Below are 19,141 nucleotides of genomic sequence, written 5' to 3' on the forward strand. Positions count from 1 at the left end.
GAGGAAGCACCAGGTTTTGGCCAGGAGGCAGAAGCGGGATGAAAGGAAAGGCCTTAACCTTTATTGGGGTTTCCACGGAAAAGATGAGAAAGCAGAGTCCTGGCAAGTGTGGAAAGCACACCTCCCTCTCTTGTTCAGTTAAGTGGAACAGAAGATGTGCAGCCTGGCAGGATAGGTTTCTGAAACTCCAGGCTGTGGGGCAGAATTGCTTCGGCCCAATATGATGTTGCATAATGGTATTTAAAAAAAATTCCGAGTGTTACCATAGCAACTAATATTTCCAGAAAAAAATCCATTTTTCACTTGATTTCTTGTTACATGTCCTATAATTTCTAATTTTAGAAAGACTAAAAATCTTTTTGAAACTCCCCAAAGTGGTTTGAAATTATTAGGAGAGAAAGGCATAGATAGATTCAGGGTTGTTGTTTTTATTCTTTTTCACATAACAATAATTTTATAAATTTCCAAACTCTTTTTCAGAAATGAAGGAGAAAGGCATAGGGTCTGATGAAGTGAACATAGTGATTTGTGGTAATCAAATCCCATTAAAACCTCAGTTCCTTGAAGGCAGGGCCTGTCATGCTTACTACTTTACCCCTCAGAGTCTGGCATTTGTTATAAGTTCAATATGTATTTATTGCATGCATAAATCAGTTTGGTTTCCACCTGTAGACTCTGGGCCATAACTTATATTCTTTTCACTCCAAAGTGGATTTATCACTTGACTAATTCTGTATAACAATAGAAGAAAGCCTGTATTCTTATGTTCTCTGACCAAAAATCAATTTTTGAAATAATCAACAAGAAGTGAAGGAATATAAGATCAGTTGTTAAAGGCTTCAGGGGGAGGTCTTTCAGAGATCGGAGTGACAGTCCTTGCTCCCGGTTAGGGGTGAGTAAGGAGTGTGATATAGTGTCTGGGACAGAGAGCCAGGATCCTGCCCTCGTCAGGGCCACTGCAGCTGAGTAATAAAGGGCAACTGGGAATGTGTTGTCTTCCTCTGGATGTGTGGGCATTCGTTGACCAGCATGGGTGTGTTCAACAGCAGAATGGCTAATTTATGAAAACCCATCCCTATTACCTTCAAAGATAAAGTGGGGGCACATCAACATTCTTCATGGGGGGGGAGGTTGCATCAAGGTAGTGATGTTTTTCATACATACTCCTCAGTAGGTCCCGGTATTCTAATTTTATTTTTATATTCACCAGTCCATCCTTTATTGGGCGTCTCACCTCAGACATTTAGGTCTCAGTATAGCACTTGATTTTGTTGGCTGACGATGATACCTTAGCCTGGGAACTTTGAACAGAAATTCACCTCAAGCAAGACCTGACTTTTAAGTAGCTTAGGACTGAGCTTCCTGTTCTAGGTTACCATTTTGTCACAGATATTCCACACTTTGGTATTCTCTCAAAGCGGGGAAACGGAAAGGGACTGTCGTGCAGGTGGGGTCTCTGGTCCCGCTCCCCACATAAGAACGCAGGACACGGTAAGGCCAAAAAGGAACACCCACGGAGCCATAGATAGGGAAGTCAAACCAATATATTCTTGCTGGCGGCTGGGCTGGAGACACAGGAAGCAGGATCTACATAATCTGCCTAACAGCAGTCCGCGCTTGCCAGCCACCATCTTCTTGCTAGCCCCCATTTCTTTCTGCTAGCGTAGCCACAGCCGTTATATTAGTGGCCAATGGCCTACGGGTTACAGCTGACAGCCAACTAGCCACAGCTGCTGGCCATCTGATCACAGTTGATGGCCATTTACTACCCGAGCCAGCACCTTTCTATTGTGAGGCCGAGAACCTGGAAACTGCTTTTTGGGGCTTTGTCCCCACAGGGACGTTAAAATGTTCCTCTGCTGGCTGTAGTAATCATTTTGAAGACATATTCCAGAGAAGGCAAAGTTGAAGTACTACATCAATAACAGTAGACTCTAGATGAACTATTATTTAATTACCGGTGAAGAATATACTTATTTGTTTCCCCTCCTAGATCGTTGTGTTAAATTCTGTCTCTGACCTTCACGGCTACATTGACAAAAGCCAACTGACAGAGGACTTAGGGGGAACTTTGGAATATCGCCACAGCCAGTGGATAAATCATCGAACTGTGAGTACCAACGTGTATGCCCTTTTCATCGTCTCTCTTTGTTTAACACAAGACAGGGGAGTTTCAGATCAACTGTTGGGCGGTCTTTGCCCATGGCCAGCTAACATCGGGAAGGTTGGGTTTTCCAAGTCACAGGCGGGGGGAGAAATAGAGCGAAGGGAAGAGGCTAGAGTTTTTCCTGCTGACTGTCTTCACCTTATCTCATCTTCTGGCATGGGGGTTTGGGGATTTCACTTAGAGTGCATCTGGGGAATTTTCAAAATGCTAATACCCTACTATACCTCAGTGAAATTAATTTACTTGAGTTGGGATGGGTCTTAGTCATTAGTTTTCCACAAAACTCCCCAGATGATTCTAATGTATATAGACAGATTGAAAGCTGTGAAAGCACCTGACACATAATATTTTACTTTTCCCACTTACTCAGATTGGTGGTTAAGATGCTAAACTGGAAGTGTCAGTAATGTTGAGGAAAAAGTGAAGTAGAAACTCAGCAGATAATAAGTGTTACTATATAAAGTTGTCGCTCCCCTTTCCCTGCTCTCCTAAACCCCATACCCTTGAAAAAAATGAGGATTTTCTAAGCAAAATCAGAAGCTCCCTTCACCACTCTGACGACAACTTGTGGTGTCAGCATATGTCGTGCAGGGCATCCGGCGGGGTCTCAGCTCCCGCTCCCCACATAAGAACGCAGGACATGGTGAGGCCAAAAAGGAACACCCATGGAGCCATAAGTAAGAGTCATATCACTATATTCTCGCTGGCAGCATCCGCCTCTCTGCAATCCGCTTTTGCTAGCTCAGCCACCATCTTCTTGCTAGCCCCCCCCTTTCTGCTAGCGTAGCCACGGCAGTTATATTAGTGGCCAATGGTTCACTGGTTACAGCTGACGGCCAACTAGCCACAGCTGATGGCCATCCAATCACAGTTGATGGCCATTTACTACCTGAGCCAGAACTTTTCTATGTGAGGCCGAGAGCCTGGAAACTGCTCTCTGGGGCTCTGTCCCCACAGCATACCTCTCTGTGTCTGGTCACTTTGGAAAATGTTGCCCGATACCTGAACTACATTTAATTAGGTAGGAGAATACACTTTGTTTTAGAGCATATTGTTTTCTGACTTTTAAGAAATAAAAGGAAATTTTAGAGTTAAACAAAAGTAGATTTCTAGTAACACAATTTCAAAGCAACAGATTCTAATCCCTCACTTCCTTGTATGACATGTAATTTCAAAGAAGGCATGTCCCTTCCTAAAACCTAGAGGAAGTTCCCATGAATAGGGCAAGAACCCTTTAAACTTCTCATCAGTTTTACCATAATAATGGTGATTCCAAGAGAATTTTATTTAAAAAAACAAGCAACAACAAAAATGGAATGTGAAATTCTTCACAAGCATATAATTCTAAATAAGCTTAAACCTGAAAGTTACAGAGGGAAGCTAATGCAGAATATCATACATGAGTGTGATGGGGGTCATTCCAGGATGCATTTCTTTAAATCACACGAGTATAAAACATGGAACCTGGAGTACTTCTAGGCTTTCTTTCTTTGTTTGCAAGATTTTTAATACATTGCCTTAAAAAAATCAAAAGAATTTACTATCCCACCAGCCATAGTGGGCTAGCCAACTCTACCTTTTGCTCTGATTTCTCTTCCAGTCCTTTATTTTATTATGTTGTTCATGTTTTTCAAGTTGTCTCAGATCTTTTTTACTTTTTGAAATAGCACACATTTGCAACAAATAAAGAAGAAAACTAATGGAATTTGACACCAAAGACAAAAATAGTTCTTTCAGAACTTAGAGAAGTTAAGAAGATTACGGTCATGAAATTGATTAAAGACTTGACATGAGCTGACAGGTGCACACGGTTTGTGTTTGTGCGTGTGTTATACATATTATTGTAAACTTTAAAAAATACAACTAGTGTTGAAACATCAGAGATACTCTTTGTGTATCTTTTGCATGTTTTATGTATATATTTTGCATATACACATATAATTAGAAATATATATTCACAGATTAAATATGTGAATATAGAAATATATATTCACATATATATTCACATATATACATTCTCTTACATCTTGTGAATGTATAGACCTTTTTTTTTTGGTAGCAGTGTGCTTTCTGGGTGTCAGATCTTTGAGGCTCCTACAAAATTAGAACTGAAAAGAACCTTAAAGATCATTTATTTCAATCACCTTATTTTACAGATAAGGAAACTGACTTTCAAAGTGCACAGGTGACTTATCCACGGCCTATAGTCAAGTAGGGGCATAGCCAAGACTAAGGCCAAGCTCTTTTTCATCACCCCATCAGGATAAGGTGCTCTGTGCCACTTCCAAGGTGATTATTCACTACTCACACACATGGAATCAAGTTAATTTTTTAGTAGGCCCCTCCATAGGAAGTCTCTGGCTTTCCTCTACTTCCAGGATAATATTTGCAGGACTCACACTTGACTCACTGAGTTATTACTGTTATTGTTATTACCCGTGTGTGGTACTTTACTGTGTCCGAGATCCTTTCACATTTGCTATTCCTTTTGGTCCTCAGAAAAACCCTGCAAAAACAGAGCAAGCATTATCCCTGTATTTCAAATGAGAACACTGGGACTCAGAGGCATTATATACCTTACCCACCATCACACAGTTAGAGACAATTAGAATCAGGACCCTAATTTAAGTCTTCAGCACTCAAAGCCAAGATCTTTTATTGATCTAGATTTAAATCTAGTTTTATTAAGCGTAGTTTTGCTGCCAAGAGATGATGTAGCAGAGTGCTTAAGAGAGCCAGCCCTGAGCCAGATCCCCCGGGAGCAATTCCAGGTCTGCCACTTATTTTTGGTATGACTTTGCGGAAGTTACTTAACCGCAATGTGCATCAGTTTCCTCATCTACAGGATGTGAGGGAGTGATAAGAATAACACCTAATTGAGATGCATCATAAGAGATAGTACATGTAAAGCTAAATACTGAATAACCTCATATTTTCTTATAATTCTCTGATAAATTGGATTTCTATTTGTTATTTATCATAGGCTATTAGTGAATGCAGTTGAAAGTATCTTACATGGATGTTAGATTATGTGAAACTAATAACACTGGTATACTTCAAAGAACTATTTTTGTACAAGTTAGTGTTTGTCTGCCTTTCCAGGCCTAAAATACTGTGATATTCAAGATTGTTGCTTTGTCAAAACAAACTCACAGATACAGAGAACAAATTGATGGTGGCAAGATGAGAGGAGGGTGGAGGGGAAGGGTGAAATGGGGAAGGGATTAAGGAGCACAAATTGGCAGTTATAAAAATAGTCACAGGGATGTAAAGTACAGCCTAAGAAATATAGTCAATAAATAACATTGTAATAATTATGTGTGGTGTTAGATGGGTACTAGACTTATCATGATGATCACTTCCTAAGGCATATAAATGTCTAATCACTGTGTGGTACACCTGAAACTAATATAATATTATCTGTCAACCAATTATAATTGAAAAATAAAAAACTTTAGAAAATAAAAGATTGTGGCTTTATCAGTACTTGTGCTAATAGGGGAGACTCCACCCACAGCAATGTTTCAAGTATGAAAATGGTGTAGAGAAAACCAGGTTTAGACGGTAAGAGGAAGTGTGCCATGCTCTGGAAGCCTTATTATGCCTACCTGAGCTCTTGCCTCTGGCATAAAGAAAGGCCACCACAGATCTGGCACATTCTTTATGATGTGTGTTTGGATTTTTAGAAATGTTCTCTGATGATGCAGGAACAGAAGTAACTGTCCCAAATGAAAATTAGGTTGGGCCTCTTTGCTCCTACTATTCATTCAGCGTTTATGGGCCACCTACCTCTGTGCCAGGCTAGTTCCATGCCCTGGGGGAACAGAGATGCATGTAATATTGCGCTGGCCCTCCAGGGCTAAAATTGTCTCAGAAGCAGAAGGAAGTGGGTGAGGCCATGCCAATCTGGCTGAGTGGAATGATTTGGGGACTCTGAAAAGCCATTCACCTTCTGATGATCACTGTCACTTTTTCTAGGCTAGGCCACATGTTTCCTAAAGCACTCTGCTAAAATACAGGTATCTCACAAGGATGTTAGCTGCAAAGTCACTGACCCATTGGCAGAGCAGGGTCCTTAAGTGGAAGCGAACACAGAACAAGGTCAATTTTTGTAAAGGAGAAGAGAGGAAGTGGTCCCCGACCTCTCCCCATGTGTGACAGAAATGACTGTTAAAGGTCACTACTGACTTAATCACTGCTTTCATCATTTTCCTCAGTGTCATATCCTCTCAGCCACATTTGACAGGCTTCTTAGAGATGCCAGAAAGCCTGTGTGTGTGCAGGGATGGGGAGGATAGAGTACAGTGTAGGGCTAGGAGAGAAAGAAAGGTTTATTAGAGAGGGGTGGGTGGCACTACCCTGTTTAGCATTTTTCCGTGTTAATCCTGGGTCAGATTTAATCTTAGGTCTCCTTAGGATCATGAACAATGCTCTGAAATTGAAAGAGCTGACCCTGTTTGAATCCTGTCTGCCTTCCTGCCTCACTGCCCAAGTACCATGATCTTGGGCAAGTCATTTGACCTTTTGGAGTTCCTGTTTCTATAAAATGGAGATAAAATTCCTCCCACTCTGGATCGTTGAGATGATAGGCAAACGTATAGCACCAAGTATGATGCATGGCCCCTTGCAGGGTTTCAGTAGCTAGTTCTACTGTCCTTCCACTGAGAAAGCATGTTGCCATTGTTGATCCCTCCACATTATTATGATTGTCTGACCTTCCAGGCCATCGAAAACTTTGCCTTGACATTGAAGACCACTGCCCGGATGCTTCAGACGTTTGGGGCCTGCTTGGCCACAACGGAGTTGCCCAGAGGCGTGCCGTCCACTGAAGAGCTTCTCGTGTCCCACACAAGGCAGTGGGACAAGCTGCAGGTGAGTGGTCAGTGGCCTCTCACAGTCCAGCCTCTGTGCCAGCAGATGGTCAGCCTCCTGGCGAGAGCCAGGAGAAGTATTAAGTCCTTTTCTTCCCTCTCCTCCAGTGACTTGGCAGCTGCTGATCGTCTTCCACCTTCCAGATAGACAGTACATGAAGAGAAAAATCTCTTGAGTCTGGGAGGTACATGTAAAAGAATTGCAATGAAGACCTGTGAGAAGCATCCCAGCAAAGGGAAACTCATTCAGGCCTTGTGTGCTGGCAAAATGAGCTGTGGGAGCATGCCTTCAAGGGCAGCACGCCTAGGATCCGCTAAGGACAGAACAAGATACAATGGCTGAAATTGTAGGGAGAGCAGAAAGTCAGTCGGCTTTTGAAGCATAAGCTTTTCTGTGTCTGTTGTAAAATTGGGGGCAGACTAATAAGCTGACATATTGCTTCACTTTCTCAGGGACGTGTCTTTTTATTTGGGGACTAATCTGAGAAAGAAGACTATGGAAGGTGCTTTGAACTGGGTTTAAGTAGAGGCACCTATTAAGTGACTCACAAAAGCACATCAGAACTGCTTTTAGGAGTTGCTGAGAAGGGAGCTTGGCAGGTTCTTTAGGTCACACAATAAAAGGAAGTCTGCCTGGGGCTGACTGGATAGGGTGTCAGTCCCCTTCTGCCTCCAGAAACACAAACAGATGTAATCCATTATTTCACAAAAGACAAGAGCTCAAGAGGGCAGCAAACAGGATTCTAAGGTTAATACATCTTAGCATTATATGTATTCTTGCTGCACGGAGTTTGAGAAGAGCTGCACTCTTATCTGTGACCCAAAATTTGAAAAAATGCTTGCTAGGCATTTGATTTGTTCATTTATTCAACATGTATTGACCACCCACCACTACATACCTGGGAAACAAACAAAAAATGCAAACTCAAAGAACACATAGTTTATTTAGGGGAATCTCAGAGGCTAGTAGTTGAGGAAAATTAATTCTTCCATGTGCCAGGGAGCACTGTTTAATTCTTTCTTTAAGGAGCTTGATATTGAAAAAGAGTTCAAAATATATTCCTAAAGTGACTCTAAGTAACCAAAAGATCTGGATTGGAGCTGTGAAAGCCTGAATGCATCCTGGAACTTTTCCCTAGAAATGTCTCTCAGAAGTTTGATCCTTTTCTTTGCCAAAGATATGGCCCAAGTTCACCTCCCGTGATTCTCGGAAGAGATGGCATGGGTTGCAGAAGACCGGGTATAGGGTGCCTCTGTGAAGTCTGCCAGAAAAGGGCTGGAGGTCCAGGCCCACAGGTCACAGACCACAGGAGCCTGCAAAGTGGTCAGTTAGTTCATGGGAGGGGCGCTGAGCACGCCAAACATAACAGGAGAGCTCTGTGCTCGGAGCTCCTGGCCTAGGCTCGTCAGTGTGCTCCCTGCCTCGTTCCAAGGAGGGTTTGGAGAGGAACAGAGCAGAAGCACCGAGACAACAACGTGGTCAATCAGGGAGGTCTCTGGGGAAAAGGCAAAATATTTTGGATGTTAGATGAGGACATGTATCTGAGGCATGAAACCAGCTAGTGAGGTCCTGCTGCATGGTGCAGTGAAGGTTCCCAGGAAGGGCAGATGAGTGGGTGTTCTGTCATTTCTACACAAGCAAAGGGTTCCATGGAGGGAAAGGACCACTCTCCAAGATGGAACAAGGTCATTTTCTTGGGCATGGTGACAAGCTGTTATTGGTATGAAAACATACAACGCTGCACAAAGAAGGTTAAAAGTTCACTCAGATTATGTAGTGGAGTAACTTTGTAGAATAATTTGCAGTATTGTCTGACATCTATAAGAAATAACTTCATACTCTAATTATCTTATCTCAATTTGGTTCAACACCCATATCTAGCCAGTAAGACAAGTGAAAGGAATTTAGATTTCATTTAAGTAGCCTTTTAGTAAGAAAATAAATGCAAACTCTTGCATAAACAAAACTGTTATACTTGCATTTATATTCCACACTTCTCCAAAACCATGGAGAAGACCTATGAGTATAACTATTTTAAGATAAAATTCTCAAAGAGTTTAATTTGTCCAAGTGTCTACCTTGATTAAGTTTTACCTGGATTAAAATATAATTATTTTGTCTTTATTTTGCCAAGAAATATTAACATCCTTTTAAAGACAAGACAGGGTGTTAAAGCCTTTTGTTATTACTAATTATTGGCCTAACACAAATTTGATTTTTTTGTTCCTTATATATTAGTAACAAAAACACCAAAATCATTTAGAGTTACATTTTTCATTTTTCCATCCAAAAATGCTTTAAAGAGAGAAAGGGTTTATATTTTTAAAAGGAATACATTTAAACTTTTATTAAAAACTTAGTAACTTTTGTGGTTATTTATACACATTTTATTTTATTCTTGTTAGAGTATATTACTTACCTTTTAACCAAAAGTTCTATAACTAATTAAATTTTTTTTTCCATTTGGAGAAAAACCTTTTACAACTGAACAACCAATATAAGATTAATTCCTCAGATCAGTGAATTTTTAAATTTATTTAAATATCTATAGAAGTTACAGTGTATGATTTATGGCTTTCTCCCACCCTGGAAAGTTTTTGTCTAAATAGCACAGCATTAAGAAATTTGGCTTAATATCTTGATTTCCTTTCTCCCTGGGATCTTTGAGACCCTTATTTTAGATCCACATAAGCACCCAGTTGCCTCTACAATCAACCAATCACAAAGGAGAGTCATCGAATTTAGAATTTTTACAGCCGGTCTCATTTGCTAATGCTTTATGGAATTAGAATAATTCTAATTTATTTATTTTGACTTCTTCAAAATTATCTTCCAAAAGAATCTCTTCGCTTTTGACCACACTGGTGTATCAAACCAATCCGTTTACAAAGAAAAAAATTTCAGAACATTCACAGCAAAAAATTTCATGAACATTCACAGAAAGTTTGATTCAAGCTTTCAAGCCAATTTATGACTTTAAAGAAGGCTCCTCCCTAGAAGCATAAATTCCTTTTCCTAAGGCTGAATGATAAATTGGCTCTTAACCCATGTTTATAGTCATAGAGTACTCCCAGTTTCAATATATGTCATTTTCTGTCCAATCAGATTGTAAGCACCTGGGCTTCATGCTAAGATTTGAAACCTTATTTTCTCTTGATTTTTCTATACCATCTGAGGGACAGAAAGGAAGAGAAAGAGAGACTTGTATACACATGCAGCTTTGGCCTTTTCTGGGAGAAGCCAACATCCTGTGAGTCCAGACAAACACGTACAACTCAGCACACTTATCCCATCTCTGCATATGCTTTTCACATATGGATGGAGAGTTAGAGCACATATTCAGAGCATGTGCATACAGGTGTCCCAAACTCTTCAGCCTATTGGATCTTTCTCCAAGGAGAGCTCCCATTTCCCGAGGAAAGGTAACTTGACAGATGACAGGCCATCTCTCAGTTTACAAGCAGTATGGTAGCACTCATCTTCTGCCTGTCTGTATAAAGAGAAGAAACCTACCAAAACTCCTGTGACCTTGTACAGATATTCCCAGAAGAAGGTCCCTAAGCTATTCCTCTACCATGAGTGCTGGCAGTAAAAAAATTAAATGCCCAAAATGATTAAGGATGTTTTCTCTTCATGGGAACTGAAACTGCTTAAGATCCTTTGGCCATGGGACAACTGGATATCCACATGGAAAAGAAGGAAATTGGATGCTTACTTCACACTATATATATAAAAATTAACTCAAAATTGATCAAAAAACTAAATGTAAATTCTAAAACTATAAAACTCTTAGGTGAAAATATAGATGTAAGTCTTCATAACCTTAGATTAGGCAATGGTTTCTTAGATATGACACCAAAAGTATAAGCAACCAAAGAAAAAACAAATAAATCAACCATCATCAAAATTAAGAACTGCTGTGTTTCAAAGGACACTATCAAGAAGGTGAAAAGACAACCCACAGAATGAGAGAAAATACTTGCCAATCATATATCTGATAAGGGTCTAGTACCCAGAACATACGAGTAAAAATGACTCTTACAACTCAATATAAAAAGACAAGTAATCCAGTTAAAAAATGGGCAAAGTATTTGAATAGACCTATTTCCGAAGAAGATATATAAATGGCAATTAAGCACATGAGAATATGTGCAACATCATTAGTCATCAGAGAAATGCAAATCAAAACTACAGTGATATATCCATGAGAGTGGCTATCGTAAAGAAGATGGATAATAGCAAGTATTGGTAAGGATGTGAAGAAATATGAATCCGCATATGTTGCACATAGGCATGTAAACTGTCTGGTAAGTCCTCAAAAAGTTAAATATAGTTACCATCTGACCAGCATTTCTGCTCCTAGATATATATACAAGAGAATTGAAACATATACTTCACAAAAAAACATACAGGAGCCTTATTCATAACACCTCAAAAGTGGAAACAATCCACATGTTCAACTTATGAATGGATAAACAAAATATGGTGGATCCATACAAAGGAATCTTATTCAGCTACAGAAAGGAATGAAGCACTGAAACATGCTACAACGTGAAGTGAAAGAAGCAGACACAAAAACTACATATTATATGACTCAATTTATAGGAAATGTTGAGAACAGGCAAATCCATCGAGAAAGCAGGTAGAGGAGAGGTTGCCAGAGGCTGGGAAGAGGGTGAAATGGAGGACAGCTAATAGGTATGGATTTCTTTTGGGGGGAAATGAAAATGTTTTGGAAGAAAAACGTGGAATGATATACTTTAAAAGGGTAAATTTTAAGGCATATAAGTTATGTCTCAATTTAAAACAAGACAAGCCCCTCAGACTCTAAGAGTACAATAAAATAACTATGCAGGTTATGTTCTTTTCTTATTCTATTTATAAAGGCCCTGCAGACTTTCTTTCTTAGCAAAAAGCTCTTCCTGTTGTTTTATTTCCTGCTGGTTTTAGAAGCAGTTCACAGAGGCAGTCTCCCTCCTGATCCTCAAAGTGGGTGATTCTCACCTTTTGTCTGGTCTTCTTTAGGCCAGAAACAGTGTTGGCCTTTTGCTCAGAGATGGTTTAGTCAACTAAACACTGTACCATGCGTTCGTTTAAAGGGAATAAGACTCTCAGTTGTGTTGTTGTTGTTAAAACACGAAGTTTAACAGAGCTGTACGCCTTTTCTCATCATGCAAGGGGAGAGAGGAAAGTGCCAGTGGTCCTTAAATCATGTGATAGAGTAATTTCTACAAATAGGAATACTGCTTAGTACTCAGTATTTGTTCCATTCAGTATTCATTCCATTTTGTATTCAGAGATTACAGTTCCATCAATATTACCAGGGCAACAAACAGTCAAGAAGAAAATCAGAATTAAGTTATTTTCATAGGCCCTAGAAATAATTTTATAGTCTTAGAAACTTTTTAAGACCCCTTTGTTCAAACTCTACGTTTCAGAGAATGTAAGTTAGAAGTGAATAGGAACACAGGTCTCACTCTTGCACAGGAAGATAAAATTGGTATTCTTACGAATATTTTCAATGTTAATACCTTAACAAATCAGTGTTTTGAACTAGTTTTGTGCCACAGGAAGATCTCTCTCCATAGTTTCTGAGGACAGGGCACATCTCATGTTTTTCAGGGACTTCTTTTTTTCTAACTTATGAAGCCTTGCATTTTAAAGGCCAGATTCTGGAATACATTAGTTAGCATGATAAACAAAGTAGAACAGTAGAGCTAACATTTAGTGGCAGAAATGGGGTAAGTAATAGAAGTGAAATAAGGAATATAAAGCATTCATCATTCATGTATTCTTTAGACTCTGATTCATCCCTTTCCTTCCTACCCTACCTCCATCCCCAGGGCATGACACAGGCGAGCACAATGCTCGGCATATAATAATAGGTCTTTATAAATATATTTTGAATGAATGTCCAAATTCATTCTTACCTTTGTCTTAGGAAAGAATTTTTCCAGAAAATTTAAATTCTTTTGAGCCTGACTTGCCTGTTAAGTGGGTCTTCTTCTGAACCAATTGCTTTTTCCCATAATGATAGAACCATAATGATGAGTACACACTGGGACAGCCATATCCATTGTTAAAAGAGTTAAATATTTACATCCCTTTAGTGCCCCACTCCATTTCCCTGGCCCATTTCCTAGGACCCACAAGAGCTCTTCAGTAGTCTAACCCAGGTGCAACTAAAGGGTTAGCACCTGGACCACAGTTGGTGTCATGATTGCTTCAACATTGCATCTGATGTCTGTGCTGATTGGCTAGTGCTTGCTCTGTACAGGTATTAAATGTTTTGAGCTGTTACTACTGTGGACAAGGGCAAATCCCATTTTGGGGCTGAGCAACTTACCTTTGTATTTTTCAAGTATTATAGTTGCTCAAACTTTCCCTGTGTTTATGACAGATTTTGGTGACCCTGCTGAAGTTGACTATGTGGTCTAGTCCCAAAGCAGTAATCAAGTCACGATTTTCCTTTGTATTTTTTTTAACCACGTGAAGGGGATACACAATGTATGACATCACTTACTAAGATTCACGTTCCCTCTCTCTCACACTTTTCCTCACACTCTGCAGCCTTTTGTGTGTGTTTCTCTTTCAAGCTTCCCTAGCAATATGTTTCTTTTGGGCCCCTCCATCTTTCCTCCCAACTCTGCATCACACACACACACACACTCTCTCTCTCTCTCTCTCTCTCTCTCTCTCTCTCTCTCTATATATATATATATATATATACATATATATATATATATATATATATTTATTTATTTATTATAATGGCTAATGCCAGAATACTGTTGTAATGCCAGAAGCTTAGGGGCAGTTAAGAAACTGAGTGACAAAAGCCAGGACCCTTTCTAGTGAGTAAGAAGAGGAAGGAAAAGCTAAGAGCATTTACTAATAAGTGCTTTCTCTCCCCCATCATATCTTATTTGTCTTTATTCTATACTTTCTGTAACCTGATTACTTTCAAACCATTATTAATTCATCCAACTTACCAATATTTAATGAACGTTGATGAGATAAGAAGATACCTAGAATGGAAAAGAAGGGATATGTCCAGTTCCCAGGCAGGAATACCAGCCAAGTAGCTGACATGTGGCGTTACCTGGAGTGAACAGAGCCACAGGGGGTATCCAAAGATTTTGAGGGACTAAATCAGAGAAGTCAAATCTATCATGAGGCTGGGTATGGATGATGGAAGCTTTCAAGGGGGTGAATACTGGCGTGGGGTGGGATCCAAAGAGCAAAGGCATAAGCTTGAGAGGGACAGATTTCAGTATGAACAGAGTGGAGAGTATAAAATTCCATGGGGAGTGAGCTGGAGGCTCTGTGAAGACGGGAGGTGGCCGGGGTAGGTAAAAGAGATTCAGTGTTCATGTGCATGGAGGTGATTGTTTGGTAACTATGAGACTCTTCTAACTCTCAGGGCATACCCAGCCAGCATCCTGTGTTGCCAGACCCAGGAAACAACCCAGAACTCCCGGCAGCAAAATTCTAGGTCAGGCTCTGCCTCTTTTGCCTTGCCTTATGGTTAACATAAGATGTTAACCCTGCACTCTGTGAGTAGAGGAATAGAGCTACTGGATTTGGAAGGAGATAGCCTGACATCTTCCCCAATTGGAAAGCTCTGTCAGTCTCTATGTAAAAACAGCAGAATAGAATTGCTTTGGAACTATGAATCTTTCCATGTCAAACTGAAACTGTTGCCCATTTCAGCCAAACTTCAATAATTGAATAAGGCCACACTTTGGGAGTAGGTGGAAGGAGGGGCAGGTGTTTTGACAAGATCAGATGAAGTTGTTTTCATGGTCAGCTAGCAATTATTACATTATTGTTGCATGGCAGTTTCTAGCATTTAACATTCAATCTCCTTTTTTAAGATTTTTGTTAAAATATAGATAGCATACAATATTATACTAGTTTCAGGGGTATGCCACAGTTATTCAACATTTATGTACCTAAAGAAGTGATCACCATGATAAGTCCATTAGCCATCTGACACTGTACTATCCACGCTATCACAGTATTATTGACTATATCCCCTGTGCTATACGTTATATCCCCACGATTTGTTTTATACCTGGAAATTTGAACCTTTTATTCCCCTTCACCTTCTGCCCCTTAAAAAAATGTTTTCCATTACAGTTGACATTCCATATTATTTTATATTAATTTCAGGTGTACAGCATAGTGGTTAGACATTTATATAATTTAAGAAGTGATCTTCCTGACTAGTCTAGTTCCCACCTGTCACTATATATAGTTATTACTGTTTTATTGACTATATTCCCTATGCTTTACTTTACGTCCCCATGACTCTTTGTAACTACCAATGTGTACTTCTTAATCCCTTCATCTTTTTCACTCTGTCCCCCAACTCCCTACCCATCTATCACCCCAATAAATCTAGTACCCATCTGACATCATATATAGTTATTACAATATTACTGACAATATCCCTTATGCTATACCCTACATCCTTATGACTACTGTGTAACAACCAATTGGTACTTCTTAATCCCTTCCCCTTTTTCACCCACTCCCACATTACCCCTCCCATCTGGCAACCATCAAAATGTTCTCTGTATCTATGAGTTTGTTTCCATTTTTTTTGTTTTGTTCTTTAGATTCCACATATAAGCAAAATCACATTGCACCTATCTTGCTCTCTCTGACATAGTCCACTCAGCACAGTTTCCTCCAGGTCCATCCATGCAGCCACAGATGGCAAGAACCCATTCCCTTCCATGGCCGAGTAATATCCCGTTGTATAAATGCGCCATCTCCTCTTTATCCATTCATCCATCAAGGGACACCCAGATTGCCTCCACATCTTGGCCACTGTAAACAATGCTGCAATGAACATATGGACTCACACGTCCCCTCAAAGTAGTGTTTTGGGTTTCTTCAGATAAATACCACCCCCCGCCCCCAGAAGTGGGATTACTGGTTTCTTCTTTGTTTCTTGTTACAGCCTTTGTTTTAAAGTCTATTTCTCTAGTATAAGTATTGTTACCCCAGCTTTTTGTTTCATTTCCATTTTCATGAAATATCTTTATCCACCCCTTTAGATTCAAATGTGTGTCTTTCAATTGAAGTGAGTCTCTGGTAGGCAGCATATGTAAAGGTCTTGTTTTCTTATCCATTCAGCCACCCTGTTTTGATTGAAGCATTTAATCCATTTACATTGAAAGTAATTGTTGATAGATGTGTAGTTATTGCCATTTTATTATTCATATTTTTTATTTTATTATTTTTTTATCTTAAAAAATCCCTCTAACATTCCTTGTAATATTGGTTTGTTGGTGATGAACTCCTTTAGCTTTTTCTTATCTGGGAATCTCTTTATCCATCCTTGATTCTAAGTGATAGCTTGCTGGGTAGAGTAATCTTGGTAGTATGTCCTTGCTTTTTATCACTGAATATCTTGTCACTTCCTTCTGGCCTGCAATGTTTCTGTTGAGAAATTAGCTGACAGTCTTATGGGAGTTCCCTTGTTGGTAACTAACAGCTTTTCTCTGGCCGCTTATAAGATTCTTTCTTTGTCTTTAACCTTTGGTATTTCAATTATGATGTGTCTTGGTGTGGGCCTGTTTGGGTTCATCCTCTTTGGGACTATCTGCTCTTCCTGGGCTTGTATATCTATTTCCTTTGTTGGGTTAGGAAAATCTTACTTCATTGTTTCTTCAAATATGTTTTCAATTAATTGCTTTCTCTCTTCTCCTTCTGGTACCCCTATGATGCAAATGTTGGTATGCTTGCTGTATTCCCAGAGGTCCCTTAAACTATCCTCATTGTTTTTTCTTCTTTTTATCTTTTTTTTGGTTCTGTTTGGATATTTTCTGCTACCTTATCTTCTAAATTGCTTATTCAATCCTCTGCTTCATCTAATCTACTGTTGATTTCCTCTAATGTATTCTTCATTTCAGTTATTGTATTCTTTATTTCCGACTGGTTCTTTTTTATCTTTTCTATCTCTATTTTTATGTTTCCTTCCTCTTTGTTAAAGTTCTGCCTGAGATCATTGAGCATCCTTATAATCTGAGTTTTGAACTCTGCATCTGATAGGTTGCTTGTCTCCATTTTGTTTTGTTCTTTTTCTGGAGCTTTGTTCTGTTCTTTCACTTGGGACATGTTTCTTTATCTCCCAATTTTGGCTGCCTTCCTGTGTTTGTTTCTGTATATTAGGTAGAACTGCTACCAGTCTTAGTAGAGTGGCCTTATGTATTAGGTGTCCTGTGAGGCCCAGTGGCACAGTTTCCCTGGTCATCAGAATTGGGTGCTCCAGGTAGTTTGTGTGTGCCCTCCTATTTTAGTTGAAACTTGGTTTCTGTTTGCACATCATTTGGCGGGATTGACCCATGAGCTGATTGGTTGTGGGGACTGGCCGTGACTACAGTGAAGGAGCTGTTATGCAGGGGCTGACCCTATACAACAGAATTCACTTTAGCAGGGCTCTGGTGCCTGCCCAGCCTGCCCTTTGGCTGTGTTGTCCTTGGAGGTTGCTGGGTAGTGCTCTGGCTCGGTCTGAAGCTGGCCACTGGGCATACCAGCCTGGGAGTCTCTTTGGAGAGGCCTTGCCACAGGACAAGTTCAGCCACAGTCTGTGCCCTGCCCGAGGATGCCTGGCATGAACCACAAAGCAATCCACAGATGGCCACCACCTGAGCTGGGCTTGAAGGTGCCTTGAGAGGCCAAACCACAAACTGAGGTCAGCTGTGTCTAGTGCCAGGCTCGGGGCTGCTCGGCAAGATGTATAGGACACACCAAAGCGAGGTGCTGCATGTTTGGGTATTGTGAACCTTTGAGAGATTTTAGGAAAGTCTGCAGCATGAGCCAAGAAAGGTCATTTGTATGGATAAGCTACTGGAAGGGGCCTCTGGTGACTAAAAGTCGGGTGGGGTAGGGTCTCAGAATCACCAGGGCAGGGTGAATGAATGGTCTTAGACAGGTTGATGGAGATTCACATATCGTGTATGGCAGCCACTTGTGTCTACATGCTGAGAGAGGGCAGGCTCAACAAAGGAACAATATCTTCTTCCAGCTCCTCCATCAAGGAGAAAGCTTCCCCTCCAGACCTCACTCTGAAGCTTGACAACTCAGTTCCCACCCATATGTCTCTGGCATCTTATGAGCTGCTGCCCCAGTGCTGGGGCTTAGAGCAAGTGAGTCCATCAGCGAGTATGTTCATGTGCAGACCCTTTAAGAGGATCATCTTGGAATGAGGCCATCTTCCCTCTCACTCAGCCACAATCTGTGCTGGTTTTCACAGCCAGATGGGGACTTCTCTCCCAGCATCAGAACCCTGGGCTGGGAAGCCTGATGTGGGGTTGGGACCCTTTGCTCCTCTAGGGGGTCCTCAGCAGCCGAGATGTCCCTTCCAGTTTCTAATGGTCACACGCTTGTGTGGGACCAGCTCATTTTTCATCTCTGCCCCTCCTACCAGTATCGAAGTGGCCTCTTCTGTATGTCCTTAATTGTAGGGCTTTGGTTCAGCTAGACTTCTGGTGATTCTGAATGATGGTTCTGTAGTTTAGTTGTAATTTTGATATTGTTGTGAGAGGAGGTAATGGACTCTACCATCTTGACCGGAAACCCCAATATCTGTCATTTTCTTATTTCTGGTCACTATCTTGGATTAGTACCAGTTTTATTAACTAATTTTACTTTTAATTTACAACAGAAGCTTAAGATACACACAAAATTTTACAGTTGTTGCTTTTGGAGAGGGAAAGTAGATGGCTGGGGACAAAAGACTTTCTTATTCCAATATATGCCCTTTTGTATATTTTGAATTTTGTATCATGTGAGATACAAAAGTTAACTAATTTTATAAAACTGCAGCTTGACTTTTTATAGCATTTAAATTCCTAAATGAAAGATATCTACCATCCCCCTTACCCCAAATCTACCAAGAATTTTCTTTCATTAATTCCTTATAAGAGAGACTATATTTTCCTTTCTCTAGGATGAGCTGAAATTACTTGGAAAGCAAGGGGCCACATTGTTGTCATGCATTCAAGAACCAGCAACCAAAAATTCCACCAGTAAACTCAATCCCAATGAACTTGAGAATGTAGCTACCATGGAAAGGTGAGTTAAGGT

At 40.2% G+C, this 19,141-nt stretch overlaps 1 protein-coding gene across 5 annotated transcripts in view; it reads left to right on the forward strand.

Moving 5' to 3' along the window:
* The window catches only part of MCF2L2 (MCF.2 cell line derived transforming sequence-like 2), a 213,038-nt gene that overhangs the window by 70,174 nt on the left and 123,723 nt on the right, over positions 1-19,141 (forward strand). For 3 of the 5 annotated variants that reach the window (XR_013995248.1, XM_081078213.1, XM_081078216.1), the window contains exons 6-8: positions 1,994-2,110; positions 6,890-7,039; positions 19,005-19,129. Coding sequence is in view for 4 of the 5 variants with exons in the window: in XM_081078213.1 (XP_080934339.1) it covers positions 1,994-2,110; positions 6,890-7,039; positions 19,005-19,129 (392 nt within the window). In the remaining variant the exon portion in view is untranslated. The remainder of the gene's footprint in view (positions 1-1,993; positions 2,111-6,889; positions 7,040-19,004; positions 19,130-19,141) is intronic. The other 2 variants (XM_081078215.1, XM_081078214.1) reach the window with 2 other exon arrangements.

The sequence above is a fragment of the Rhinolophus hipposideros genome (assembly GCF_964194185.1).
Source record: "Rhinolophus hipposideros genome assembly, chromosome: 2".
Taxonomy (NCBI): Eukaryota; Metazoa; Chordata; class Mammalia; order Chiroptera; family Rhinolophidae; genus Rhinolophus; species Rhinolophus hipposideros.